Source organism: Ursus arctos, unplaced genomic scaffold (genome assembly GCF_023065955.2).
Source record: "Ursus arctos isolate Adak ecotype North America unplaced genomic scaffold, UrsArc2.0 scaffold_1, whole genome shotgun sequence".
NCBI classification, from domain to species: domain Eukaryota; kingdom Metazoa; phylum Chordata; class Mammalia; order Carnivora; family Ursidae; genus Ursus; species Ursus arctos.
The window spans coordinates 57,134,898-57,161,894 of NW_026622763.1; the positions used below are offsets into that span (position 1 = coordinate 57,134,898).

Below are 26,997 nucleotides of genomic sequence, written 5' to 3' on the forward strand. Positions count from 1 at the left end.
GAGTTTTTCTTAGTAAGCTTTACAGTCAAAATTGTGGATTAAAAATAAATCGAAGGGCTTGTATGCTTTTGTTATTTTTACCACTTTAGATCTTTTACACCTCTGTCACTGGGAGAGCTTCTGATCCTAATGAATAGAAGAGAAGGTCTGTGAAGTTTTGCCTTGGACGACCAAAGTGTTTCCGTGATTAACAGACAGTGGATAGCACTACTGAACACCCTTTGAACCAAGTTGCCTCCAAGCGGGGGTTTAAAATGGAGTAGAAAGAGAATTTATGCAATGCTGCTGTAGTTTTGTGCCCAAAGGACAAAACAAAGAAGAAGTGTGAATGCTAACACTAGACCTAATCCTCTCCTGTTGATGGTTATCGCAACCCGAAGCCGAGCTGTGTGGTGGAAGCTCAGCTCTGCTCCCTCTCGTACAGCTTGACCCACGGCAGACACGTGTGAGATGAACTGTCGCAGTGAGGCTGTAATTTTCTGTTTTTGGTTGGTAGGGAGGTGGTGGTGGAGGAGGAATAAAGCCTCTGTTTCTTGGGGAGTGGGTTGGGGGAGTTTCTTGGATGGGTTGTCAGGATGTGTCTCCAAGTGTGTGCAATGTTAGGGTTTCACATTTGCTCCTACTAAGGAGATTTCCTTTCCTTAGATTTCTATTCTCTGGTGGCCTTTTCTGATTCTGGGCCTCCGTATCCTTCCAGTGTGGAGACTATTTGAGGGCTAAAGGAAGGCTAAGACATTTGTCATAAGGCTGTTGTCGATCCTGTAATCTTTCAAAAATAATGAACTCCCTTTAAGTACTAAAGTTATTAAGTGAATTACTCCAGTGTATTCTATTGCAGAGATGGAGTATGTCTAACTATTTTTAGGTTATTACTAAGCTGCAGTAGATTCAGGTTTTTCAGTATGCAAAACCATGCACGGATTTCTGCAAAAATTACAGTGAGCCAAAAATTACATTGAAATTATAGCAAATACAGTATTCTTAAAGTTGCTGGTAGTTATTTGATTTACCTTTCTTATCACTCTCTAGCTATAGATCATGGGACTCCTGGGGAGTTTGAAATAAGGCTCAATAAATAAATGACATAACTAGAAGCAAACACAAAGAAAACACAATGAAAACCTCTTTTACCTAGTGGATCAACTGCAAGAATTGGTCCTACTTCAACAGGAGGGCCACAGCCAAACTTGTTCTTGGCAATCACACGGAACATATATTCTTGCCCCTCAATGAGGCCTGTGATGTCACATTTAGATCTCTCAGTCTCAATTGGTTGTCTCCAGGTATGCATCTTAGCATCTTTTCTTTCAATAATGAATCCTGTGATTTCACTTCCTCCATCATCTGCGGGATCAGACCAGTTAAGTAAACACATCTTTCTGTTTGTTACAACAGGTTTTAAGTCAAGAACTGGTCCAGGAACATCTGAAAAAATAAAAAAAAAAAAACCATAAAAATCAATGCGCTCAATTGTATCACTTAGGAGAACCCTATGAAAATCCATGTAACATTCCTTACCAAAAACTTCTACTCTGGCTGCCGCGGATTTGGAACCACAGCTATTGGTAGCTGTGATCACGTATCTGCCATGATCTTTTCTCAATGCACTCTTGATAATTAGATCAGATTTGTTTCCAACGTTCTCTATTACAACGCGGTCTTTATCCAGCTCCCCTTCTTCTATGGTCCATACTCTGGTAGGCACCGGACGACCAGTTACCACAGCTGGAATTCTCAGAGTCTTTCCAGCCATTATTTGTATTCCAGCTTTGACAGAAACATCTAGTTCCACGGTCGGAGGCTCTGTTTGAAAGAGAACAGTAATACGTTAGCCCAAGAAAGATGGAAAAAAAAAATCCCATATTAGGAAAATATCCATAATCTTACTCATGTAACTGTTAAATTACCTTGTGGTTCAGCCACAGTAACAGGTCCTGTCTCTCCCGGTGGTCCTTCACCTGCAGCGTTGACAGCACTCACTCGAAGTTTATAATCGGCACCCTCTCGGATTTCTCTGACAGTGTACTGACGGGGCTTGATCATCTTCTCCGTGCAGCGTGACCATTCATTTGTGCCAACCAGCTGTTTATCAACAAAGTAGCCAACAATTTCCCCACCACCATTGAAAGCTGGGGGTTCCCATTCTAGATCAATAGTTGTAGAGCTTGTGTCCGTGACTCTTGGGACAGGTGGCCCCGGTGGAGCTAGAATGAATGCAGATACACAAATCAGAACTCACTGAAGCTTTTAAAATGGACAACGTACTCTATCCACTTTTCCCCAGAATGCATTGCATGTAATATGGGTAAGTACTGTCTGTGAAACTTTTAAGTTATATATATAGAGATGTTTAGGGGGTGGGGGAATGGGATAGACTGGTGATGGGTAGTAAGGAGAGCACGTATTGCATGGTGCACTGGGTGTTATACACAACTAATGAATCATCGAACTTTTACATCAGAAACCAGGGATGTACTGTATGGTGGTGACTAACATAATATAATAAAAAAAACATTAAAATAAAAAATACAGATGTTTAAAATTTTCCATTGTAACCTTAATGTGTGTCTGTATTCATTGTTAGAATTTTGCTTGATTTTTTTTTTTTTTGGTAAGTTTAAGGTATACAACATGATGATTTGATACATATATTGCAAAATGATCACCACAACGTTAGTTTTTACCTCCATCCCCTTACACAGTTATCATTCTTTTGGTAGTGATAACATTCAAGATCTACTCTCTTAAGAGCTTTCAAGCATGTAATATAGTACTTAAGTGACTTAATTATAGTCACCATGCTGTACCCCGCTCACTTTGTAAGAAAGTACTTACAGATTGGATCACGTGCTGTTTTGGGATCTGAAGGGGGACTGAACTTTCCAGGTCCAGCTGCATTTTCGGCACATACTCTGAAGACGTAGGTGAGTCCTTCTAATAGGCCTTCTACATTGGTCTTCAAAGAATTCAGAAGGCTTCTGTTGACACGAGTCCAATGTGTACTATTAACCTCACGTTTTTCAAGCCAATAACCCAAGATGGGACTTCCATTATCTTTTGGTTCATTCCATTTCACTAGCATACTGTTGCTGGTTACATCTTCTACAATGGGCTTATCGGGTGCATCAGGTGGTTCTGATAAAAGAACAATAGCATGTTTGAATTAATTCCCTAGTATGATATAAAAACTCAAGTTTATAAGCTATGATAACATATATACCCATGCATATGATAAAAACGCAAAGTGTAGATGCTAAAAGAACCTTACCAAATGGATCTTTAGCTATAAGTGGCTTTGAAACACATGGTGGTCCAGGCCCAAACCTATTTTCAGCTCTTACACGGAAGAGGTACTCTTTTCCTTCAATCAGTTTTGTCACTGAGTATTTGCAGTGTCTAAGTGTTGAAGTGACAGTAATCCACTCTGAGTCAGGTTTTGTCTTGTCTTTCTTTTCCAAAGTGTAGTTTATAATTTCACTGCCGCCATCATCAAGGGGTGGTTCCCATTTACAGAGGACGGAGTTCTTTCTAATATCTTCAAATACAAAGTTGATTGGTGGTCCCGGTGTATCTAATATTTCAAAAAACAGCAGTGATTAAAAATTTGAGTAGAAGTGGTTGCAATGGAAAATATCAATGTCAGCATGCCCCTTTAACATAAACTTCTGTTTTCCTACATCTGTCTTTGTATCACATTAGCTAACAACAAGTTTGGTTGATTTCATTTACGTAGCTGGGAGGAAAAATGGGACTGAGGATACCTTGCTGAGGCTATTTCCTACTTCTTTTATCCCCCTCCCCTGGCCCAAACCCCTTTTATATGTTTTACTAAAACTCTTGTATAGACTTTCTTCCATTGAGAAGTGTAGTTGTACCTACTTACCCAGCACACAGACAGTACAAGGAGCTTTGGCAATACCATGGTCATTTTCAGCTTTGATCATATACAGGCCATGGTCAGGTCGGAGAGAATCTCGGACGCGTAGCTGAGATTCTCCCTTTTTACTGTTGTCGATACTCAAACGTTCTGTCAGCTGCAGGACAAATGGTTCCTCTTCTTCTTGAACTTCACCCCTCTTCCTCCTAATTGTGGGTGCTACTCGCTTCTTAATTTCTTCTGGTGTAATGACTTTTTCATCCTTTAGCCACGTAATAGTTGGGTAAGGTGACCCGGAGATGGTTGCGTCAAGTGCTATTTCATCACCCCGTTTCACTTCAAGGCTTGTTCTCATAATGACCTTCGGGGCATCTGTAATGATTTAAAAACAGTAATTGCTTTCAATTCTGATCATAACATCCGACAAAACATTATCTCTTTTATGGTACAATGGGAAAACGGCAGCCCCATTAAACAAAACTTACCAATAGGATCTACAGCTTTGGTTGGAGGAGTGGCCCGAGAAGGTTCACTAATGCCAGCAGCATTTTCTGCTCGCACTCGGAATTGGTATTCCTTTCCCTCTTCAAGTCCTTTTGCTGTATAGGTCAGGACAGGTACTAGGTGTTCATTGCATCTCTTCCATTTGTCTTCACCCTTAGCAATCTTTTCTATGATGTAACCCATTATTTTGCTCCCTCCATCGTACAAAGGCGGCTTCCACGTAATAGTCATTGCCTTAGCTGTAGGATTATGAACCTCAACATCTATAGGTGGATCAGGGGGCTCTGAAGAATAAGGAAAAACCTGTTAATATGTACGTTTTTAATATAAGCCCACCTTTTTTAAATAAAAAATTGCATATTAATTCCTAGCTGTATTATATCCGTGCCCAAACTTACGCTTTGGATCTTGAGCAATGACTGGATTTTTCAGTTCAATATATTCGCCTCCACCAATCTTGTTGACAGCTTTAACACGGAAGAAGTATTCACCGTTTGGTATGAGATCTTTTACGGTCCAAGTCAGTTTGTTCTCACCAGACATGACTGGTATATATGTCCTCCTCCCAGCCTCTCTGCGTTCCAGGACGTAATGAAGGATTGGGCTTCCACCATCGTATTCTGGAGGTTCCCAGGTTAATTTGCAAGAACTCTTGGTCACGTCACTTGCTTTAATATCTTTGCATGGTCCAGGTAGGCCTATTAGAAATGAAATGATAATTATCGTAAGATGAAAAGTCAGCATGTTATAGTACACTCTTTTTCTAAGTGGGACTATCCACATTTTGGGTGGGATAATCTTTGATGTGTTGGAGTATCCCCTCCTTACACTGCAGGCCATTTAGCATCCTTGGCCCCCAATTACTAAATGTCAGTAGCCCCCGAGTCTTCAGTCCAAGCAAAGTTGCCCCTCCCGCTCGCAAATTTTTAAACACCATCCGCACGGGATGGGGTAGAAAATATTACTGATCCTGGAGAAAACACTACAGGAAAATGCAAATACAATTAATAAATGAATATTGGCAATTTAAACATCCTTTGGATATACTCTTTTATTTAGTACTTCACATGCTAGTAATTACAACAGAATTAAATTAGTTTAATCAGAATTTAACTAGCACTTTCACCTCTATAATTGTTTTGCTTCTCATATGGGAAGAAATCACCTGGAAGGACACTTAGCTTACAAATGGCCAACTCATGAAACCCTTTATACTAACCCTGCAAAGTTAACTAATTTTCCTAACATGTGAAGAATAATATCTGGTATTTCATCAAAGAATGATTACCTATGACTTTGACATTGATTTTTCCAGTTGCTGAGCCGAGCTTGTTCTCCAGCGTAATGGTATAAACTCCAGCATCCGCATGGACACACTTGGGAACTTCAAGGTGTGCAGAGATGTGGTCATTCTTCATTGTTAATCTATCACTTGCTTTGACTTCTTTGCCATCTTTATGCCAACTAACGGTTGGAACTGGGACAGCCCGGAAGGGAACAGGAATGCTTAACTTTTCACCTTCAATAACAACAATGTCATGTGTCTCCATGTCAATTGTTGGCTTGCCTGTAAGATATCCAAAAGAGGGGAAAAAAAGATATGTCAAAGGGCAATGTGTAAGCAAAGCCTGTTTTATTAATTATAAAAGAAATGGTGTTCTTACAGTCTGGGTCTTTGGCAACCACATTTTCGGAGATTTCAGATGGCTCACTGACACCAACAGCATTGACAGCTCTCACTCTCAGAACGTACTCCTTGTCAGGAACAACGCCTTCTTCAACTTTGAATTTCAAGTCTTTTATGGGGCGAGAATTAACTCGCATCCATTTCTCAGTGCCTACTGGACACATTTCAACATGGTATCCTATAATAGGACTTCCACCATTTTTCTCTGGAGGCTTCCAGGCAATGGCAATGTGCTTTCGCCCAGCGTCAGTCACATGCAAGTCAAGGGGAGGTGAAGGAGGACCTGAAAAAAGAGTGAAACATTCACATCCGTGATCTCATCATCAAGCTCTAGACAATATCCTCTGCATAACTGATGCTACTTACTTGTTGGATCTTCAATTGCCAGGATTTCTGTGGGTTCACTTGGGTGACCAACGCCTGCTTCATTTTCTGCCCGAACCTGAAACTGGACCTCTGTTCCTTCAATGACATCAGTTACTCTGAAGTTACAGTCAGGTCCTGCGGTCTTTCCAGCTTTCACCCAACGGGTACCTAACTTTTCTTTCTTCTCAATGATATATCTATTGAAATAAAACATTTCATTAGCATTAAATAGGGAAAACAAAGTTATGAATTTTCAGCTGAGTGTAAATTATTCTTTATGAATTAATTAAAATTTTACCTCTGTATTGGTCGTCCACCATCATTTTTCGGTGGTTCCCACTTCAGGTCAACATGTCGCTTGGTTACATCAACCACTGCAAGAGCGTAGGGTGGCCCAGGGGTGGCTAGAAGCAAAACATTCAATTGTTAGAAAAAGCAGAGGGAAAGGTAATAATCTACAACAAATGGCGTCACAAAGATGAAGTCAGAGAACATACTAAAGGTATCTTTGGCCAGGACAGAGTCCTCAATTTCACAGTAGTCACTTTGTCCTATGGCATTTTCTGCAGCAACTCGGAACACATATAAAGAGCCCTCTGTCAGTGGGGTTACGGTGCACTTGGTGTCCTTGACAGTTGTGTCCACTGTTTGCCAGCCTTTTCGCCTCACGTCTCTCTTTTCCACAATGTAGTTGGTGATGGGGGACCCTCCATCTTTCTCAGGAACTGTCCACTTAAGGTCTGCTGTATTTTTTGTGATATTAATAACTTCAAGCCAGCGAGGTGGTGATGGAGGATCTAAAGAAGAAAAAGAGAATTCGATTTTTTTATTGTCCAATATTCAGTCTTCACTGAATTCTCTCATAGTAACTAGGAAATCACATAGCAAGGATGAAACAATCTAGTAATGAGTTTTTAATTTTTTCTCATATTGTATTTCTCAGATATACTTTAGAAGAACTTATATACTTTAAGCATCAAGAGTGACTTACATAGTTTTTCCCTGCAAAGCACAGGGTCACTGGGTTCGCTGGGCTCACTTTCTCCAGCCTTGTTTACAGCTCTGACTCGGAATGAGTATTCCTGCCCTTCCATGAGACCGGTGAGCAAATGCTGAGTGGTGGGAACACCTTCAGCCACTCGGACCCAGTCATCTGTTCCGGTCTTTAGCATTTCAATGACGTAAGACTCAATCTTTGCCCCTCCATCATGTTCTGGCTTTGTCCAATTCAACATCAATGATGTTTTTCCTACATCTTTCACAGTTGGTTTTCCAGGAGGCCATGGAGGATCTGCAAACCAATGAAATAAAACCATTATTTAGGTTTGTCAAAAAAAGAGTTAATAGAAGCTTCAAAATAGCCACAGAAAGATATATAAATAATACCTATGGGATCCTTTATTAAGATTGGTTCAGTTGTTCTACTTGGTTTTCCAGGTCCAGCAAGATTTTCAGCCAACACACGGAATCTGTATTTTTTCTTATTGGTGAGACCTTTCACTCTGAATTAGGGAAAAGTGTGAATTGGATACCATGATCAGCAGAAATTTAACTGAAAAGATTTCATTATAAATTTAGATTTGGTCAAATGTACCAATGTAATTATAGTATCTATAACAGTGGTCATTCTCATAATATACTGGAAGACCACTTTGCAACTTACAGAAAGTCAATGTTTTACAGTAAAGAAATTAAGAAATGTGTCCTTGAATGGAATTTATATCATTTTTGAAATTATGTGGTAATACAAAATATAAAAATAATTTAAAATTTTATGGTAATATATAAGAATGTATAATCAAAAGGAATGCTAAAGAGTGAAAAATGATATATACTGCTATCTTAACATCTTGATGGAGATAATTGGACATACCTATATGTTGTGTCCTTTACTGGCATCTTATTGCATCTGACCCATTTATCAGTATCAGGATCTAATCTTTCAACCCAGTATCCAGTGATTGGGCTGCCACCATCATCATCAGGCTCACACCATGTGAGAGTAACTGCATCTTTAGTGATATCAGAAGGTTCGAGGCGAGTTGGAGGTCCAGGTGGATCTATAGGCAGATAAGGATATAAGTGTTACATGTCCTGTATATAAATTTGACACTCAAATCCCAGTTTGGCACAAGAATCTTTTTAAAATAATTTTGGCCAATGGATTAATGAGAAACTTACCAAACTGAAATTTAGCTGTTATTGGAGAGGCTTGAACTGGTTCACCAACACCATACATGTTTTCTGCAGCCACTCTGAAGATGTATTCTTTGTTGGGTGTTAATTTGGTTGCCTTGTAGTTTGTATCCTTGACAGTTGATGAGAGCTTGTGCCACACTTCACTGTCCGTCGCTCTTCTCTCCACAACATAGTTTGTGATTTTAGATCCACCGTCATCGCGTGGTGGGTTCCATGTTAGAAGGCATGATTCGTTGGTCACTTCTGTGATGTCAAAAGCAGCTGGTGGTCCAGGTTTGTCTGTGGATGACATTACACATTCAGGAAAAAAAGCATTTTTAAAAAAATCCTGTTTGATTTTAAAAAGTAGCTGCGATGAGTTTGCCCATTTTTGAAATGGCAGCCTCGCTCACCTAAGACGTTCACTTCCACCACCGCAGTGGCCCGACCACAGACGTTCACGGCCTCGATGATGTATGTGCCGGTGTCACTCCTCTTACTATCCATGATGGTCACCGTGGATTTCTTAGGAACATTTTCAATGGTGATTCTTTTGTCCTGCTTCAAAAGCATATCAGCCTTTGTCCAAGTTATTTTAGGTTCAGGTTTTCCAGTTACAGTGGCAGGAAGTTCAATTTTAGTTCCTGCTTTTACGGTGAGACCAGCGAGGAGCTTCACGTCAAGGAAGATTTCTGGGGCCTCTAAAATTGGAAAAGATTATTTACGATGTTAGCAAGTTCAAACAGAATTAAAGGCAGAGGCCTTGTTAATAACACAAAACCCCAACATACATACCCTGTGTATCCACAGCCTGGATTTCATCTGTGGGTTTGCTTGGTTTGCTAGGACCTTGCCTGTTCAAGGCCTTCACGCGGTAGGCATACCATTTACCTTCTTCAAGACCTGTCACTTCCATTCTATTGGAAAACAAAATAGGATATTTTACTATAATGCACATAACCTCTAGTGTTCATAATCTTTCTAAAATTCATACCTAATCTTAATAGAATACTACTCCTTAAATTAATTCTGGATTGCTTCAGTATTGTAACTAATGAAAACCTTGGAGGGGGGATAAGTTCAGCAGCACTTTTTAAAATTGGACAGGCACACCAGGGGAATTCTCAGTGAAAAAAAAGTAACACGTTTTCTAAAAGAAAAACACTCATTTTAGTGAGGAAGATGAAACATTTACTTGTGTGCCATAATTCTAAAATAATTTAAAAATATATAAAATATAGATATTAAATATAAAATAAAAATACAATTTATATTTTATTTATATAGTTATAAGATAATTATAAATATAAAAATAAATATAAAAATAATTATAAAAACCTACTTTGTTTCTGCAACTGGTTCTCCACAGGCAACCCATCGATCAGAGCCACGTGGACATTTTTCAACTATATAGCCTGTGACGCGTGAACCACCATCATGTTTAGGTGGATCCCATGTTAGAAAGATGCTGTTGGCTGTTCGATCTCTCCATTTAACATTCTCTGGTGGGTCAGGTACCGCTATAAACATTTTAAAGAGAGTCAGTCTTAGGTCATCTATGAAATCTCCATATTGCCAACCGTGCCTTTCCCCCATAACTTCAATTCCAGGTCTAAAAGTGAAAATGGCAATCAGAGGCTAGATAAGAAATCATCAAGGATGTACTCACTTGCAGGAACTGACATATTTACAGGTTCATCAACATATGCGGGTTCTCCGGGGCCACATTTGTTACGAGCACAGACTTTAAATAAATACTCTTTTCCTTGAACAAGATCAGGAACCGTGAATTCTAGGTCAGTCACAGAGTCTATAACCTGGGACAAAGAAATACAATTACTTGTTGCCCAAAAACCCTTTCCCTGAGTCAAAAGATTTTTATCATGAGCAGGGATACAAATAGAAATTGTTTTTGAATGATAAGGATTATTTCATATAAGAAAAAAGTTGCAGAGAAGACATAATATTTGGACCTTAATATATTAAGGTGAAACTTTCATAGTCTATACACATTAAAAAGGTAGCAGATAAGGTATTGAGTCTTTCCTCTAGCTTGGACATTAGAAACACGATTTCAAAGACTTTTTTTTTTTACTTATTAGACAGTGCTCCTGAGAGCGTGAGGAGGGGGAGGGGCAGAGGGAAAGGGAAAAGCAGGCTCCCCACTGAGCAGGCAGCCCAATGCTGGGCTCCATCCCAGAACCCTGGGATCATTTGTCTTCGGCTCAGGTGTCCAAGACAGATGCCTAACTGACTGAGCCACTTAGGTGCCCCCAGAAATATGGTTTTAAATCAAGGTAAAAAACAGTAATGAGTAAATAACAGTAATAAACTAAGGAGAAAAAAAAAATGGTAGATTGGGCCAACTAAGATAATCTAGTGGAGTGAGAAGTCTGACCACCAGGGAATCAAGTACTTAGTGTCCTTAGAATGGCTTATAGCTTAATAGGACATATTGGGTACTTATCAGGTATCAAAGGAATAGGTTCCGTTTTATTTTTTTCGTAAACTTAGAAAATTTGGTAAAGCACAAAATAAGGCAATTATACCAAATTTTGGTTGAACTACCTCAGAAAGCATTAGCATCAAGACATTTTAAAAAAGTTTTTGGTTCTTTTTCGGCAAGGCAAAGTGAAACCATATAAACTATGTCTGGCATCCCAGCATGGTGGGCTTTCCCCCACTCTTTTCTCCGGTGTTGGTGCATTGCTGCTCAAAACTCACTTTAGTCCATGTTTTCCGGCTGACTTCTCGTTTTTCAACAACATATCCAGTTAATGGACTTCCTCCATCATCATCTGGTGGTTCCCAAGTCAAATGTACCGAGTCTCTGGTTATGTCACCAAATTTCAGTTCTTTGGGTGCACTTGGGCGAGCTGAGAAAATGCAGTTAGAAATCAATATAGGTAACAGCTTGAACCAATATTTCTTAATACTGTCAAATCACCTTATATAACACAAGTTTAGGTCCTTACCAATTACATTGACATCAATTTCTCCAGAAATTGCTTTCACGCGATTTTCTAATTTCAGTGTATAAATGCCCTTGTCCGGACGTTCACTTGGAGAAATGACAAGTTCAGCATAGGCAGATAAGGTTTTTATTTTCACACGGTCTCCTGCTTCTAGTACTTTATCTCCAAAAGACCAGGTTGCACTTGGCCTTGGATAGCCTGTACTTGGAACCAGGATCGTGATAGGATTCGGGACAATAACTTCCAGGCCATCTTTAAATGCACTTAAATCCATTGTTGGTTCAACTACCAAGAAGAAAAATTAATGAGTTTCCAGTAATGTATTAAGGCCCTCATACCCTGAAGTAGTTATGCGCTATTCCCAAATCTAAAAACAAAATATCCACTTACCAGATGCATCATCAGCAGTTAGAGGACCAAGAATTTCAGATGGATCTGAAACACCAGCTTCATTTTCTGCAGATACTCGATATAAGTATTTATTTCCTTTTTGTAATCCAGTAACCTAAAGTTACGAATCAATATTTGTAAAAACATGTACATTTAAGTCCATGATCATACACCGAGTATTTTTATAGATGCAAATTCCCTACCTGGTAAGTCAGTTTAGGGACAAGTTTCTTATTGCAACGAATCCAATTATCTTTTCCTTCTTCACACCGTTCAATTATGTAACCCAATATTGGGCTTCCTCCATCTTTCAGAGGAGGCTCCCATGTGAGCTGAACTGATGACTGAGTCTGATCTGAGGAAGTTAGGTTCACAGGAGGACTTGGTCTCTCTGGAATGGAAGAAAGAGTTGGAGCACATCATTTAATTCAGTGACAATTCATTAATGCATAGTCATTTCTATCAGCCCCGTTAAAATAATCAGGCTTGCTGAATTCACTAAGTAGGCATGGTCTGGATTTCTATGATTTGTGCACATCTTTCTGATGTTCTACCTTTTCATTATTTTAATAGGCCTAATTTCTAGATTTCATAAAGTACTTATTTCCTTTTTTTGATGGGCTTACCAATTGGATCAGCAACTTTGACAAAGGGCGTGGCCGCACTTGGTTTCCCCACTCCAATTCGGTTTTGGGCTCTGACCCGGAAACTGTAATCTTGTCCTTCCACCACATCAGTGACAGTTGCAGATAGGTCTTCAGCTCTTACTGTCATGGCAGTGTCCCATCTGATAGAAGTCTTATCTCTTAATTCAATAACGTAGTTTGTGATCACAGCTCCTCCGTCATACTCTGGTGGCTCCCATGTCAGTGAGACCCCAAATCTATTTATATCAGTGATGGCTACGTTCAAAGGAGGGCCTGGAACATCTGGATTTCATCACAGAAGAAAACACAGCTTTGGGTTAAATCAGGGATAAAAGCAAGATGAGCTCGTTTGCAATTTACTTAAAAACTTCTTACCATATTTACTCCTTGCTTCTACAGGGTTATCTGTTTCTACTGGTTCACCAGTGCCAACTCTGTTCCTTGCACTGACACGGAATAGGTACTCAACTCCACCTTTCTGTAGTCCAGTGACAGTAAACTCACAACTGTCTGCACGATCAGTGGCCAGAACCCACGTCTTCCTTTTGATGTCACGTCTTTCAACAACATAACCTATGATTTTGCTTCCACCATCGGTTAATGGCTCTTCCCAACCAAGGCTTACTTCACCATCAAATGTTTCTGTCACTTCTAAGTTACGTACTGGCCCTGGGACATCTGAAATTCATACATAAAATTTTTCTTTTAGTGTGTTACCGTGCTTTTAATTGTGCTTTGCCAATCAAGTCCAACTGATGCAAGGGCTTACCAATAACTTTTAAATTGATGAATCCTTCTGCTTTTCCATGTTTGTTCTGAAGCACAATTTTATACCTTCCTTTGTCTCCTTTCTTAGCTTCTAAAATCCTGAAAGAAGTTTGTTCAGCTGTAGTTTCAACAGTTTTTGAAGACAGAGGTTCATTTTCTTTAAACCACTCAGCTTCCGCTTTAGGGTAGGCATCATAGGGCACCACCATCGTCAGAGGCTGGCCAACGTCAACCACAAGATCCTGATCTTCTGTCTTGATTTTAGGTGCAGCTAGTGAGAAAAAGAACATGGGAATGCTCTTGAGTTATGTATTACAGTCCAGCTACACCATAGCTTCTTTACGATGTATTTGTTAGCAAATATTGGTTACATGACCTTGGAAGTATAGCACAATAACTTCAGAGCAGCCAGAGCTGCTTTTGCAAATTGTCAGACTTGAGATCAGAGGATGAAGAATGATATAAAACCGTAAAATCTCTTTTCTTTGCCAAAAATAATAACAGGGAACTAAATATAGTACAAAACATGTTGGTTTTTATAAAGTAGGCATGTCATACTTAGTTCAAGATAAACTAGACAAAATTTTTATGTACAAGGGAAACAGTCACGGCTTTTTTAGAATAACCCATAAGGATGTCTTGAAAGCTTGAGTCAGGATGAGAACAGACCTAAGAGGCTCCAGAGAGGTTTGGAAAATAGAAGAGACCAGCGCTTTCTCTAGGTCTGGGTTTTTGGGGATGACTTTGAGGGCAATATGTTAATTCTAGGAATTAATGAACAGCCACCATGAGCCAGTACCTGTTCAAGGTTCTAGCACGTAAAGAAGAATGCTATCAATGACCTCTAACTCAGGACACTTCGTGGTAAGAGACATTAGAATAGTTACGTGTGGATAGAGCCTAGCAGAAATAAAAGGCTTTCACAAGCATTATCGCATTAATTGTGAAATCTGAAACTTAACAGAGTATCTGTGATATTGTGAGGATACCTGAAAATAAAAGAAAGGGATTTACCTGCCAGTTCAAGCTTAGCTCTGGCTTCTTTGTCTTTGGCAATAAATCTGTATTCACCCTGGTCACGAGGTTGAATATTACAAATCTGTAGCCTGTGTATCTTTCCTTCACTCATCATCTGGTGTTTGTCACCCTGAACAATAACCATGTTATTTCTTAGCCACTGAACTTCCACCTTATCTTTGTTGAGCTCAGCCCAAAAGACAACATCAGTACCAGGGGCTTCGAGAATATCTTGGGGAGGCCTGATGATCTCAACAGGGATTTCTGAAAAGAAAATATAAAATGAATACAAAGACATTCATATTTGGGTTAATAACCTTTAAAACTGGTACCAATACTAAAATTGTCCTTTCATTCAGTATGTACCTTCCACAAAAAGTCTGGCTCGAGATTTTCTGTCTTCTACTCCACAAGCATATTCACACTCATCATCCAGCCTGCAGTCTTTTATAATGAGTCTATGTGTACTTCCATCTTTTTCAAATTTGTATCTAAGAGATCAAATTATTGGTTAGCTTGCATAATGATCACTAAATTGTCAAACATATACAGGTAGTTACAGAAAGAGAACTTAAGAGGCTTTCACTTACTTTTTGCCTTCTTTGATTTCTCTTCCATTTCTGTACCATTTCACATTTGCCTTCTCTCTGGAGAGCTGGCAGGAGAAGACCGCATCATCAAACTCAGTGACTGTCTGGTCTTCCAAGTGCTCTACAAATTCTGTCGGGGCTTCTATGATCAGAAGATCGGCAACAGATTTATCTTGTCCAGCGGTGACCATGTATTCACCCTCATCAGGGAAGCCACAGTCTTTAATGATTAGAGAGTGCTTATATTTATCAATTCTGTATAAAACCCGGTTGTCCAAAGGCACCTCTTCTCCATTTCTAGTCCACTTCAGTGTTACATTGAGGCGATTCACCTTGCACCAGAATGTGACTGTTTTCTTCTCCATTGTTTCAATATCTTTAAGAGGCTCAATAATCCTAAGGTCTTCCTCTGTTGTAAAGGAGAAGAATAATGTTGACTTGAACTGTGTTCATAATAGACGTTGACATAAAACTCTTGTTAATTCCATTTAAGTGCCTTACCTTCTACTATTAGATTAGCAGCACTCTTAACATTTTCACCTCTGTGATTGGTCAGAGACACACTATAATTGGCTTGATCATCTAATTGTGCATTTCGAATTCTGAGGGTGTAGACCAGGTCTTTCTGGAGAATAATGTATTTTGAACTATCAAATATGGCCTCTTCATTTCTGAACCATTTGGCCTTGGCACCTTCCGTATTGACTTCACAGTTGAAGACGACTTCTTGTTGTTCCTTTACACGAGTGTCCTTAAGAGGAACTATGATCCTGAGTTTTTCTGAAAGCAACAGACAATTCTTATAGTATGAAGAAGGACAAAAGAAAAAAAAAAAGAAGAAGAAGAAGGACCAAAGTAGAGACACATGTAAGTGAACCCACGAAGCCAAAACAAACTTACCAATTACTGTCAAGTGAGCTGCTGCTCTGGCGGCTCCAACCATGACTACGTAAGTTCCCATATCTTGTAATGTGGCATCTTTCACAACCAGGATCCTCTTTTTGCCATCAGCAATGATGTCATATTTGTCTCCAGATTCAAGTGTCTTATCATCCCTCTTCCACTGGACTTCAAAGCTTTCCTTTGATATAGTGCAGACAAATTCAGCCTTTTCTCCTTCAAGTACTTCAAGGTTTTGAGGCTTTGAGATAAACTCAGCAGCAAGTTCTGGAAAGAAGCAGGTGCGAGGTATTAAAAACTTCAGCATCGGTACCTTAAATGCATCAAGTAGGAGTTCTTAAACTATGACGCAATTTTCATACCATGTACTTTGACTTTGCCATCAGTTCGGGAACTTGGGAGTCGGCAGTTGTAGCTGCCAGCATCCTCAAGATGAGCGTTCTGAATGGTCAGGATTCTCTTTCGTCCATCGGTAAGGATTTCATATCTTTCTGTTTCAATGATCTCCTCATCCCCTTTGTACCAAACCACTTCTGCTCCAGGCTTGGAGACTTCGCAAACCAGTTTTATAGTGTCTGTTTCGCTAACTTCAACGTTGCCAAGATTTTTTGTAAAGACAGCTTCTTCTTCTGCAAGAATAGCAGCAAGAACAACGTTGAGTTAAACTGAAAATTATTGTTTTCCAAAACATATGCTTCTGCAAAGAAAGACTTCAGCCTTACCCAGTACGGTCAGCATGCCAGAAGTTCTTGCTGTCCTTACTTCACAGGAATATTCTGCTTCATCATCCAGGAGACATTTGTTGATGACAAGAATGCGCACTGCTCCCTTAGATATGATGTCATATTTTTTGCCCTTTTTAATTTCAGCACCATCTTTAAACCACTGAACCTATATTTGAGATACATAGATACTTTTATCAGTTTTCTTATTGTTCCTTCACATATGTGTCCTTAAGAGGAATTAGGATTTTGAGTTTTTTTGAAAATCACCAACAGGACTATGGTGTGAAGAAGAACCAAAGCGGTAAATACAAATAACCTAAACCCAAAAGGGCAGGAACAAACTTCTTCAGTTATTAAGTGAGCTGCTGTGATGCTACTATCAGTTATTAAAGATAATGGGATCCTGTAAGTTTAGAGCCATTCAGGGCTTCAGATATCATGCGGATTAAGTCCTTTGTTTTCTGGACGTGTAAACGGAGACTCAAAGTTGACTTGCCAACAGTTGTTAATGAGACACATGAAACTGCAGGTATTTGTTCATAGTCTAAGAACATAGCAATTTCACATGGCCCATAGCAATAATATCTGAATCTCCTGATTGTGAGTCCATTGTTTTTCAAGTGATAGTGGATGAATAATACTATAAAGAAAACAATGAAATCAAGTATGTATTTCAACACCAAAGTAATAATATTTAATCTAAAGGCAAAATGATACTCAGAGATAGGTTTGATTCACTTTCTTTTTTTTCCATTTTGTCTAGGCCCAAAGTAAACAAAGGTATCTGACAACACAAGAGAGCAGTCAGACAGTCACAGACCTTAGCATTTGCTCTGGAAAGTTCACACTCAAACCGAGCCATTTCTTTTTCTTTAACTTGAAGATCGGTAAGTGGTCTTAAGAATTCCACATGAGGAGCTGTAAGAGAAGATCATCAGAATTCAAAATGAGGTTTATAGCAATTTACTCTACATTACTGCGGTATATATTAAGAAAAAGTCTTTTGCAGGGCCTTTCCATCTTAATAGGCTATAACGGACTTTGAAAGCACTTGGAGCTGCCATTCATGCATGATACTTTGCTTTTGTATTTTACATATCCCTGTAGCTTTCATAAAACTATGTGGCATACTATATGTCCAGCTGATTATATCTATATGTCTATATCTATCACCTATCGATCACCAACAAGGTTCTCCTGAATGACAGCTGAAAGAAAAATTCTCCTTGATACTGCTCCAGAGTTGAAAGCTGATATTGTTAAAGGAAACACCAGTAGCAAAGAAACATTATTTTGTTTAAGGCAGGCTCCATAATCATTGAGAAATGAGCAGAATTCAGTGATAATGCAGCTTGAAGTGCTACAGCCATTCTTGCCTACGGCTCAGAGGAAGGAGTTTGCAATTGAAATCACACATGCTTAGCTTTTTTTTTTTTTCTTTTATCAGCTTCAAAGATATCACACATAAGTCAGGCATCTATTAGTGCAACAAAGCAATGGGTTTTGTATGGGTGGCTGATTTGTTTTTTAATATTTTGTTTCATTTATTCCCAGAATAAAGTCAGCAGACGCGTAGGATCAGAGAGCGGCCTGCCCCCCTGTCCTTCCTTCTTTTAGGGCTCCTTGTGAGTCCTTCCCAGGATGATCGCTGTTGATCAGTGAAATTCTGGGACACAAATGCTGGCCAGTAGGCTGGAAGATATGCTCATGGTGGCTGAGCCTTCTTGGCGTGGCAACAAAGTAGATGACAAGGGGATAAAGGAGACCCAAGAAGCTACTCCCTCATTAGCTAAAAGCAGAGCAACCACAAAGACGAAAGAATAAAACAGTACAAGATGTATGAAGCACAATCAAAGCCACTATTTTGTAGCTGTTGACAGATGGGAAGCCACTAAACCAAAGAGCAGCTATTGCACAAAAATACACACTGAAAAATGTTATCACTGGACAAACGAATGAAGGAAGAAGGGAGCTAGCATGTGACATTTCGAAACAAGATGTATTTTTCACCAAAGGAAGAAGTAATGCTAAAAACCATTAGTGTTCTCTTCATTCACAGGACTCCAAGAATCCAGGCTTCACTCCACCTTATTATCCTTTATTTTCAGAGATAGCATTACGTAAGTGGGTCTTATATTACAGCGGACTTTAGCGTAATCCTATTCAAACTGAAATTTCATGCTCATTTTCTCGTTGTTCCTCACACCTGAGAATTCATTTCTTTCCAAGTGGAAATTGCTTGCCTTTCTTTCTCTTTTTTTCTTTTTTTAAATCATGACTCCTTTCTTGTCTCTTCCATTCAATGTGTCCTTATCTGTCTCAGGATATTCTGATAGTAGCTTTACCCCCGTAGACAAAGAGCACCTCTACTCACTAGTCAGAAGCACAGTGAAAGTGATCAATATGTCCTTATCAGACCAGATGTAGTAGAACGACTTTTTTCTTTCTTTCTTTTTTTTAAAACACATAAAGGATCAGGTTATGTCACTACTGATACTATAAGTTGCCAAGAAAGCAGTTAGGCCAAGAAGGGCATGCAAAAGGTGGCAAGGCTTTTTTGTTGTTGCTGTTGTTGTTATCAAAGAGTTGCAATGAAAAGTCCCGTGTAAGAAGAATACTTACGCACGACGTTCAGGTTACAGGAAGTCTTAAAATCCTTAGCATCACAAGTGTACATTTTAATATCCTCTGGGGTACAGCCGTGTATAATAAGTTTTCTGACCCTGCCATCAGCCACAATTTCATACTTCTTGCTTTTGAGAATTTCTGTCCCGTTTTTGAACCATTTCACCTTAGCATTTTCTCTGGATACTTCACACTCTAGTACTGCGGTGGCTTCTTCTTCGACCGTCTGGTCCTCAAGAGGCTTAGTGAACTCAACGGGGGGTTCTGAAAGAATCACACTAATTAGCCAAGGTAGTTTTCCTTTCCTTCTCCAAGACTTTGAGCACCTCCTCAACCTTCTTCTGAAATTGCCAGGGCTTTTTCTGTTTTTAAATTTCATTGTACGTTTTGATTCCACTTGGATGCTTTCCTCTAATAATGATGTTTCATCATTATTTGTACATACAGAGGAAAGGTGTTGTCTTAAACAATATGAAACATCAAGGACGTAGTAGCCGAGCCTTGGTTAATAAAGTGGTAGATACTCTGTTTGATAATAATTCTTCCTCGAGCCATTTATTGAGAGCAACATAAACAGGGGGGACAGAAAGAGGAAGTAAAACATATTCTAGTCCGTTTTGACTCTTTGTTTTTTAAATAGTCTGTGAACTATTTCATTAAGCCAAAAAGTAAAATTTGGATATTTGATGGATTTTAATCATCTGTGGTACTCATCATAATTGAGAGCTGACATCATTTATGAACCTCTGCAGTATGCATGTTTTTAAAAATAAGCCTTGTAATTACCTTTCACGAAGAGATTGGCATGAGTTTTGAAATCTTTTGCTCTTAGTTGGACTTCTCCAGCATCTTCTAACTTTACATCCCTTAGAGTAAGTGTATGAACTTTTCCTTCTGAACGTGGGACCACCTAGTGTTTTTATTAAAAAAAAAAAAAGTACAGTTTAAGACTATATGAAACAGCAGTTCCATACATACATAGGTACATTTAATTCACGTAGGTAAATAATTTGAAATAGTGCTTTCCAAGTTGTATAATCATATATAGAGCAATATGCCTTTGAAAATGATTTTAACCAGTAGTTTGGAATCTTTTAAGGAAGTTTTAGGCTTTCCTAAGTACCCTTACATAATTATTGGGTGGCCTTTTATGTTGAAATGCCTAGGCAAATTTCTGTTTATACTTCTGTATATGTATTTATATAGATAGGTAAATATTTTCTTCCATTTCTGCTACTGAGTTTATATATATGATAGAACTTAGAAAAGCTAAATCATGAAAGGAAGGAAAAAATTACTGCACATAGTAAGCGGCAAATCATGATCTTAGAATATCAAGACAAATGCCGCCATCGCTGTTAATATTTGGATGAGAGATTCTTGTTGTAAATGCAACCTTAGGTGGTTTGAAGAGAGAGTCTGTAGGAAAATGAGTTGTCCAAAACAATATACCACATTGATATGGGCTGTCATTAGGGCCCATAATTGCGACTTAGCACAATTAAAAATCAGCCTGCAGACAAGGCCATCTTCACAGTAATAACGCTAAGACGATCAGGGCTTTTTCTAGTTCTGCGGGAGGAAAGTCTGCAAGATCCTGTGCCCTGTCATCGAGATCGATTTTGCACTACTTAAGAGTTCATTTAGAGTTAAGAGTAATGTAAAATTTTTTACCAGTGAAACTATTTATTATTCTGGTGTGAAGGAAGAGGTCAAGAATAAAGTTTCATATGAAGATTTTCCTCAATGAAGGGCATGGCTGCTAATATAACGACCTTAATAACTGAGAAAGGTCAAAAACATAATAAGGGAACACAAACTGACAGGAGAAGGTAATTAAGACACGTCCTAGCATCATAGTTACTTATTCAACATGGTGCTTGAATGGGAAAAAAATTGTTTTTGTCATGATACTTCAAAATAAATTTTGGACTGTGAATTAGGGCTATTCTTTTAAAGTATTTCAGATTCCAACCAATCCACAGATATAGCTTATTCGTTTACACATTGTTTTATCATTTAAATTCCTCTGAGGCTGCTCTAGAATATTCTGTTACCAAGAATTTGTCTCAGAACAGTGGTTCTCAATAAATAGCTCAATCAATAAATAAATACAATGAACCCTGTTTATGTTAAAAAAGGAAAAACTAAGGTGAATTTTGTGGTGGCTTATGTTTGTAAGGATAACGTTAAGAGATTATCCTTTTAAAATATTGTTAACCTATCATGGATGCAAATTGCTGTAATAAGGCATATGACTGTGACCAAGCTGTTTAAGCTTAAATTCATAATTATTAAAAGGCCAATTAGGACTTAGCAGTGCTTTCTCAGACTGATGGCCAAAGTGGGAGTGGGACTCGTTTTCTCTAAAATTTTCTTTTTTGATTTCCTATTCCAATCACCTGTATTTGTTTGGTGTAGTTTTGGAGGCTAAACATTTTGCAAGCTGAAGTTGAAAGGCCTGAATTAAATTGGTGTTAGCAAATTTGTTATGAGAGATTTAAACAAAACCTGCAAAATGTAATAAATGACTTTATTACTTCACAGTTATATTTAATTTTTTTTTCTAAATTTTATTTATTTGAGAGAGACAACGTGAGCGCTGGTGGGGGCAGTAGGAGATAGAGAAGCAGATTCCCCAGTTAGCAGCGAGCCCAATGAGGGACTTGATCCCAGGACCCTAAGATCATGACCTGAGCTGAAGGCAGATGCTTAACCGACGGAGCCACCTAGGAACCCCTCTTTAAGTTCTTTTAAAAGAGAGACATAGAAGTAATACAAGAACAAGTTCAGAAACAGCTGAAATGTTTTGGATGGCTAAAGTAAAGAATTAAAATTCTTATGCCAAAAGAGACACAAGGAGGCCCCAGAGAATTGTAGTAAGGTGATCTTTTTTATTCCCAGAAAGAAGTTTAGTGTATGTGTGTGTGTGTGTATATATATATACATGTATATATATAGTCATTTTTTTTAAATAAAAGAAGTGTGGATAAATTTTTTAGGAACCTACATTTCAAATAAAATAGAGCTTTTTTTTTTATTAGAACTAATGAGACTGATCTTTTAATTAAAAAAGCTCTCAATTTGACCAAAAGATACTCAGTAGCAAAAGAATAATATTGTCCTTAAGCAGTGTTTCTCTATTGAAATCTTGAGTTTTACAAATGTCCAAAGGATCTTGAAAAGTCAATCAGTTCTCTGCATTTGGACATGAAAACAATGAAACCACACTTCATAGGACAAATGTACATTTCAAAAAAGAAGAGCAAATTTGAAGGTGGAGATGCCTTTATCACCAAGTTCAGTATTTAGAAGACCTCGCTGCAGGGGAAGTGTCCTCACATGTAACTTAATTCTCATGCTGCCATTTGAATGCACAGAGCCTTTTTCTGTCCTTGGTAAAAAAAGAGACTGGTTGGCCAGCACTGTCTGCGTTAACAGGCGGACTTTGTTCCTGAATTCCTGTTTAATTGCTCTGGTAGAACACTTGTTTTTTTGTTTGTTTTACTACAGTTGTTCAAAGGCATTTGCCTTCTTATTCATTACTTTACTCAACTTTGTGGCTCTTTGCTACCTGAATCCCTTTTAAGTTATATCCCTTCAGCTCTTAAAAGTTTGCTTTGTATTGAAGCCATGATGCCATCTTCAATATTATTTTTTTAAATATTGGGGAAAAAAATGTCCTAGAATAATGTACTGCCCTATGCTTTATTTCCAACCCATGTTGGACATTCTCTGTAGGTTTTATTCCAAGAATTCAAAATTAATGGAGAATTATCAAGATAATTTAAACATACAGACTGTTGTGGGAGACAGAAGAGATAGCTCGATTTAGGGAAATTGTATTTTGGGTCTATCTGAATGGTCATCTCAGTTTTTACTTACGGCCAAATTTTGGGCAAAGAAGACCTAACACTGAGAGCTGGTTATTTCCTCAAACTTAATGTATAGTTGCTCACGCATGTGGATAACCTCAGAGCCCTCCTTCTGGTCACAACTGTCAGCTGCACTGTAAATAGTCCACTTGGCATTCTGGAATTTGCACAGCTCAAAGCACTTGAGGGTTAAAAATAGCTTTGGAAAAATGCTTGAAGAGCAAATCTGCCCAGAAGTTATCTCAACTACTCGATCAACTGCCTGAAATGGAATTTCCATCTTCTCTTCTTAATCCCCTTATATGCAGAACACTAGAGAGCAGGGAGAGAATTAGTCACAAAACTTAATGTGGGGCTGTTGTTACAAGGCATCTCTGATCAGAAGGCCTTTTTGATCCCTCCTGTCTTCCGGTTAATCAAACAAACTCTCACTGATAGCTAATCAGCATTTGCCTTTTCCTCAAAAAATGAAAAACCTTATCGTACTTAACATTTTTATTTCCATTTCCATAAAAATACCATCAGGTTAAATCCAACAAAGATGTGATGCATCTGCTTTACAATTCCAGCGGAATCAGGCTAGAGTAGGGATGGGGAAGGGACACTAGAAAGAGCAAAGACCAGGAACATACAGGTGAAGACAGCATGAGAGAAAAAGGAAGAGCAGGGCATGGCAACCACACGACTGCTTTCTTACCTTATCGCTGGGCTCCAGTTTCTTCCCTTTGAGATACCATTCCACCGGGATATCCTCGTAAGAGAGCTCGCAGTCAAAGGTGGCTGTCTCCCCTGCGGTCACCGTGACATCCTTCAGAGGCCTCAGAAGACCAATTACTCGTGCTTTGCGAGAAGAAGGAAACAGCTCGGGATCACTCATTTTGTAATTCCAAAAGAATAAATACACTTAGTTACTAATCTTCACCGTTGCTCTCTTCAGGAAGGAAAGAGCTGCAGGACTGGCCACTGGCTTAACTCTCATGTGAACGTGGCCTCTTGGTGCCGAGAAGGGGAGAGCTGGTGGCCGGAGGGTGAGGATTTGTAGGGGCCCTTTCGTGGTGATACACGAGGTCAGCAAGAAATCTGTGCTGCATCTGTCTCTCTGCCAGGCATCAAGTTCCTCTTGCTACATGTGGTATGTGACTTCCAAAATAACTAACACTGTGATTGGGAGAGGACGGGGCCCCGCGATCACATAGCCTGTCCACATCCATCAAACACTTTGCGCCTTCCAAAAATGTTAGCCCATGCACCCCGCCTCCCTTCTTGAGTCTGAGGTGCCCACACAGCCGAGTTTTTCTGTAGTGCTATAGTTGAACAGCCATCGAGGGATGTGGTCTTTCGGAGTGCTGAGTTAGACTCCCGTGGCATGCATTACTACTCTGAATGGAAGGAGGACACAGCAGGAGAATATGACTTGCTCGATTTTCTTTTGTTCCAAGGGCAAGCAAGGTCAGAGAAATTTCCAAAACTTTGGAATTTGAACCTTGTGTATGGTAGGATGTCAAAGAAGTAAATGCAAGAAAGCCAGTTTCTGGACTTCGATAATGTTTTCTAATTCATTAAATCATTCCAATTCATTTACATTCATTTTCTACAAAAGCACATCCTTTCTTTTCACCAGAAACACATCCAACTTACGTTTCACTCGGAGGTGGGCACTAGATTTCACGTTGGCAGCTTGGAAATCCACCCCGCCGGTCTGGTCCAGGCGGCAGTTGTGCAAAATCAGGAAGTGCATTTTGCCTTCTTCCTTGATCTCACAATCCTGTGCCAAGAGAGAAAAAAAGGTTTCGTAGGAAACAATCTTTGGTATTTTCTTCTGAGGCCATCCTAGCTTAAGGAAAGGAACATTACAAATAATTAGCAGGGATATTTGATATAATTTTAAGCTCTTTTTTATGAAATAAAGTCTGCAGGTACTATCAAGAAAGCAAGATGTATTCTATCTGTGCAATTCGGAACCAACTAGCAGCATCGCGGGGTACCTACGACCTCATACCGCTACGCTGCGGCAAAAAGAAGGCAAATGTGCAGTCGTGTGCATTTGTAGATCCCAGTGTCTCTCTTTGGCTTACGGCCTGATAAAGAACCCGATATCGTGTTTTAAATGCCCTGCACGCACTCTGACTTTTTGCCTGTCCTTTTTATTTCACACAGCTCCGCTAGGTGTTGACAAGTTCAGAAATAGCCTCACAGGTGTTTGGAGTAGTGCCTCTCCCTTGAGTTTCCAGCTGGCATGGATATCCTCCTCAGAGATTTCGGTTTCAAAGCGGGCCGTCTCAGTCTCTATCACCTCCACACTGTGCAGAGGCCGCACCAGCTTGATCTCCCGATCTAGAAAAGGGAAGGGGCGGCATGGGTCATCAGCCTCTGGCAGAAACAACCCCAGCGGCTTCAAGAGTCGAACTCACAGAAATCTCCTCACCTTCGATGTTGAGCTTTCCTGAGGTCTTGTCTGTGCCACAGTCGCAGGTATACTGCCCGATATCTGATTTCAAGGCTTTCCTTAGGAGGAGTACGCGCTTCTTGCCGTCTGCCTTAATAACTACATTTGTAGATGGCTCTATTTCCTTCCCATCCTTAAACCATTTCACCGGCGCGTCTGCTTTGCTAATTTCACACTGTAGAATCACTTCATCTTTCTCTACGCCAGTGTAATCTTGAAGCTTTCCGGTGAAGTATGGATCTCCCTCTGCAAGTGAAGTATAAGTGGAAACATTCCATTAACCACCAAGGAAATGCAATCCCTGGGAACGTTCAAGAGGCAGCTCACAGAGTTCTGGGCGTACTTTAACACTGTACCAGGCTTTCGCTTATTTAACATGTTTATGTTCAGAAGTTCTCTATATGTTAGCAAGGGAACCAATGCATGTGATTTATCAAGAACTAGTCCATCTATCTTATATTTTGAAGTATGTTATTGACAGTAGTTTGAAAGACACTATGAAATTTAGCTTCAAATATAATGACGTGTTCCTTCATGACTCAGCTAAATTTCTAATTCCTTAGCGAATCCATTATGTCCATCCTGAAGCTTTCAGATTCACATTGTTAGTTTTTCTTCTATCAATAGTTTGCCATTTACAGTTTCTAGATATGTTAGACTTCGTACGTTACATACTTGATATAAGGGGCCAAGAGAAACAATGACTTTTATGACTGTAATTTCCGTGTTTCCTCTCTTATTAGAAGTTTGAAAACACTTTCCTGGAATCATTTTGATGAAGGGAGGAGATGGGAAGTATTTATAGCCCTACTTTAAACATGACAGGGCTCAATAATTAGGAGTTTTATTTCTTATCTGAACTGGCTATTTTGTGAACCCGAGTCTTCATTACTTGAAAGTCCCCATATTTTTAGGTAAAAATATTTTAGAAAGACGCCTGATAATGTGACAGTTTTCAAGGACAGGGGCTGCTTCCATGCAATATAAACCCTTGGAAGACTGTTTTATATGATAGATACTCCACAAGTTTCTGCTGAGTTTAATGTAATAAATAGAAAAAAAAGCACCTACCAAGCACGGTGAGTTTAGCTTCTGAACTTAGCCCCATAGCTTCCACTTTAATTTGAGAGGTATCATCGATAGTGAGGTCTCTGAATGTGATGGAATGAGTCTTCCCTTCATCGTCCATCCAGACCGACCTGCTGGTGTGTAGGCGCTGGTCGTTCTTGAACCACTTAACCCGGATGTTATCGTGGGACAGATGCACAGTGAACACAGCACTCTCCCTCTCTTTGGCTGTTACATCCTTGAGTGGGGTGAGGAATTTGAGTCGGATTCCTATCCAGAAAAGAAAATCTCATTAATTCCTGCCCTTCAGGAGAAACTATAAAAAAGCAAAAGAAAAAAAAATTAAATGTGGTCTATTT

General features: G+C 39.3%; 1 protein-coding gene across 50 annotated transcripts in view; it reads right to left on the reverse strand.

Annotated features, from left to right (window-relative positions):
* Window positions 1–26,997, reverse strand: part of TTN (titin) — a 270,562-nt gene that overhangs the window by 77,392 nt on the left and 166,173 nt on the right. For all 50 annotated transcript variants that reach the window (XM_057316425.1, XM_057316423.1, XM_057316417.1 and 47 more), the window contains 43 exons: window positions 26,642–26,908; window positions 25,550–25,816; window positions 25,319–25,458; window positions 24,763–24,889; window positions 23,822–23,964; window positions 20,036–20,159; window positions 19,247–19,513; window positions 17,445–17,542; window positions 16,622–16,790; window positions 16,262–16,528; window positions 15,900–16,166; window positions 15,501–15,779; window positions 15,000–15,408; window positions 14,776–14,900; window positions 14,407–14,673; window positions 13,394–13,663; window positions 13,000–13,302; window positions 12,604–12,906; window positions 12,181–12,368; window positions 11,978–12,092; window positions 11,588–11,872; window positions 11,337–11,488; window positions 10,282–10,429; window positions 9,955–10,132; window positions 9,408–9,529; window positions 9,026–9,313; window positions 8,616–8,912; window positions 8,308–8,494; window positions 7,821–7,936; window positions 7,426–7,725; window positions 6,932–7,231; window positions 6,733–6,838; window positions 6,435–6,631; window positions 6,046–6,351; window positions 5,670–5,948; window positions 4,780–5,079; window positions 4,363–4,665; window positions 3,884–4,249; window positions 3,269–3,571; window positions 2,836–3,135; window positions 1,908–2,204; window positions 1,519–1,803; window positions 1,132–1,425 (listed from right to left, as the gene is read on the reverse strand). In XM_057316425.1, the coding sequence (XP_057172408.1) occupies window positions 1,132–1,425; window positions 1,519–1,803; window positions 1,908–2,204; window positions 2,836–3,135; window positions 3,269–3,571; window positions 3,884–4,249; window positions 4,363–4,665; window positions 4,780–5,079; window positions 5,670–5,948; window positions 6,046–6,351; window positions 6,435–6,631; window positions 6,733–6,838; window positions 6,932–7,231; window positions 7,426–7,725; window positions 7,821–7,936; window positions 8,308–8,494; window positions 8,616–8,912; window positions 9,026–9,313; window positions 9,408–9,529; window positions 9,955–10,132; window positions 10,282–10,429; window positions 11,337–11,488; window positions 11,588–11,872; window positions 11,978–12,092; window positions 12,181–12,368; window positions 12,604–12,906; window positions 13,000–13,302; window positions 13,394–13,663; window positions 14,407–14,673; window positions 14,776–14,900; window positions 15,000–15,408; window positions 15,501–15,779; window positions 15,900–16,166; window positions 16,262–16,528; window positions 16,622–16,790; window positions 17,445–17,542; window positions 19,247–19,513; window positions 20,036–20,159; window positions 23,822–23,964; window positions 24,763–24,889; window positions 25,319–25,458; window positions 25,550–25,816; window positions 26,642–26,908 (10,104 nt within the window). The remainder of the gene's footprint in view (window positions 1–1,131; window positions 1,426–1,518; window positions 1,804–1,907; window positions 2,205–2,835; window positions 3,136–3,268; window positions 3,572–3,883; window positions 4,250–4,362; window positions 4,666–4,779; window positions 5,080–5,669; window positions 5,949–6,045; window positions 6,352–6,434; window positions 6,632–6,732; window positions 6,839–6,931; window positions 7,232–7,425; window positions 7,726–7,820; window positions 7,937–8,307; window positions 8,495–8,615; window positions 8,913–9,025; window positions 9,314–9,407; window positions 9,530–9,954; window positions 10,133–10,281; window positions 10,430–11,336; window positions 11,489–11,587; window positions 11,873–11,977; window positions 12,093–12,180; window positions 12,369–12,603; window positions 12,907–12,999; window positions 13,303–13,393; window positions 13,664–14,406; window positions 14,674–14,775; window positions 14,901–14,999; window positions 15,409–15,500; window positions 15,780–15,899; window positions 16,167–16,261; window positions 16,529–16,621; window positions 16,791–17,444; window positions 17,543–19,246; window positions 19,514–20,035; window positions 20,160–23,821; window positions 23,965–24,762; window positions 24,890–25,318; window positions 25,459–25,549; window positions 25,817–26,641; window positions 26,909–26,997) is intronic.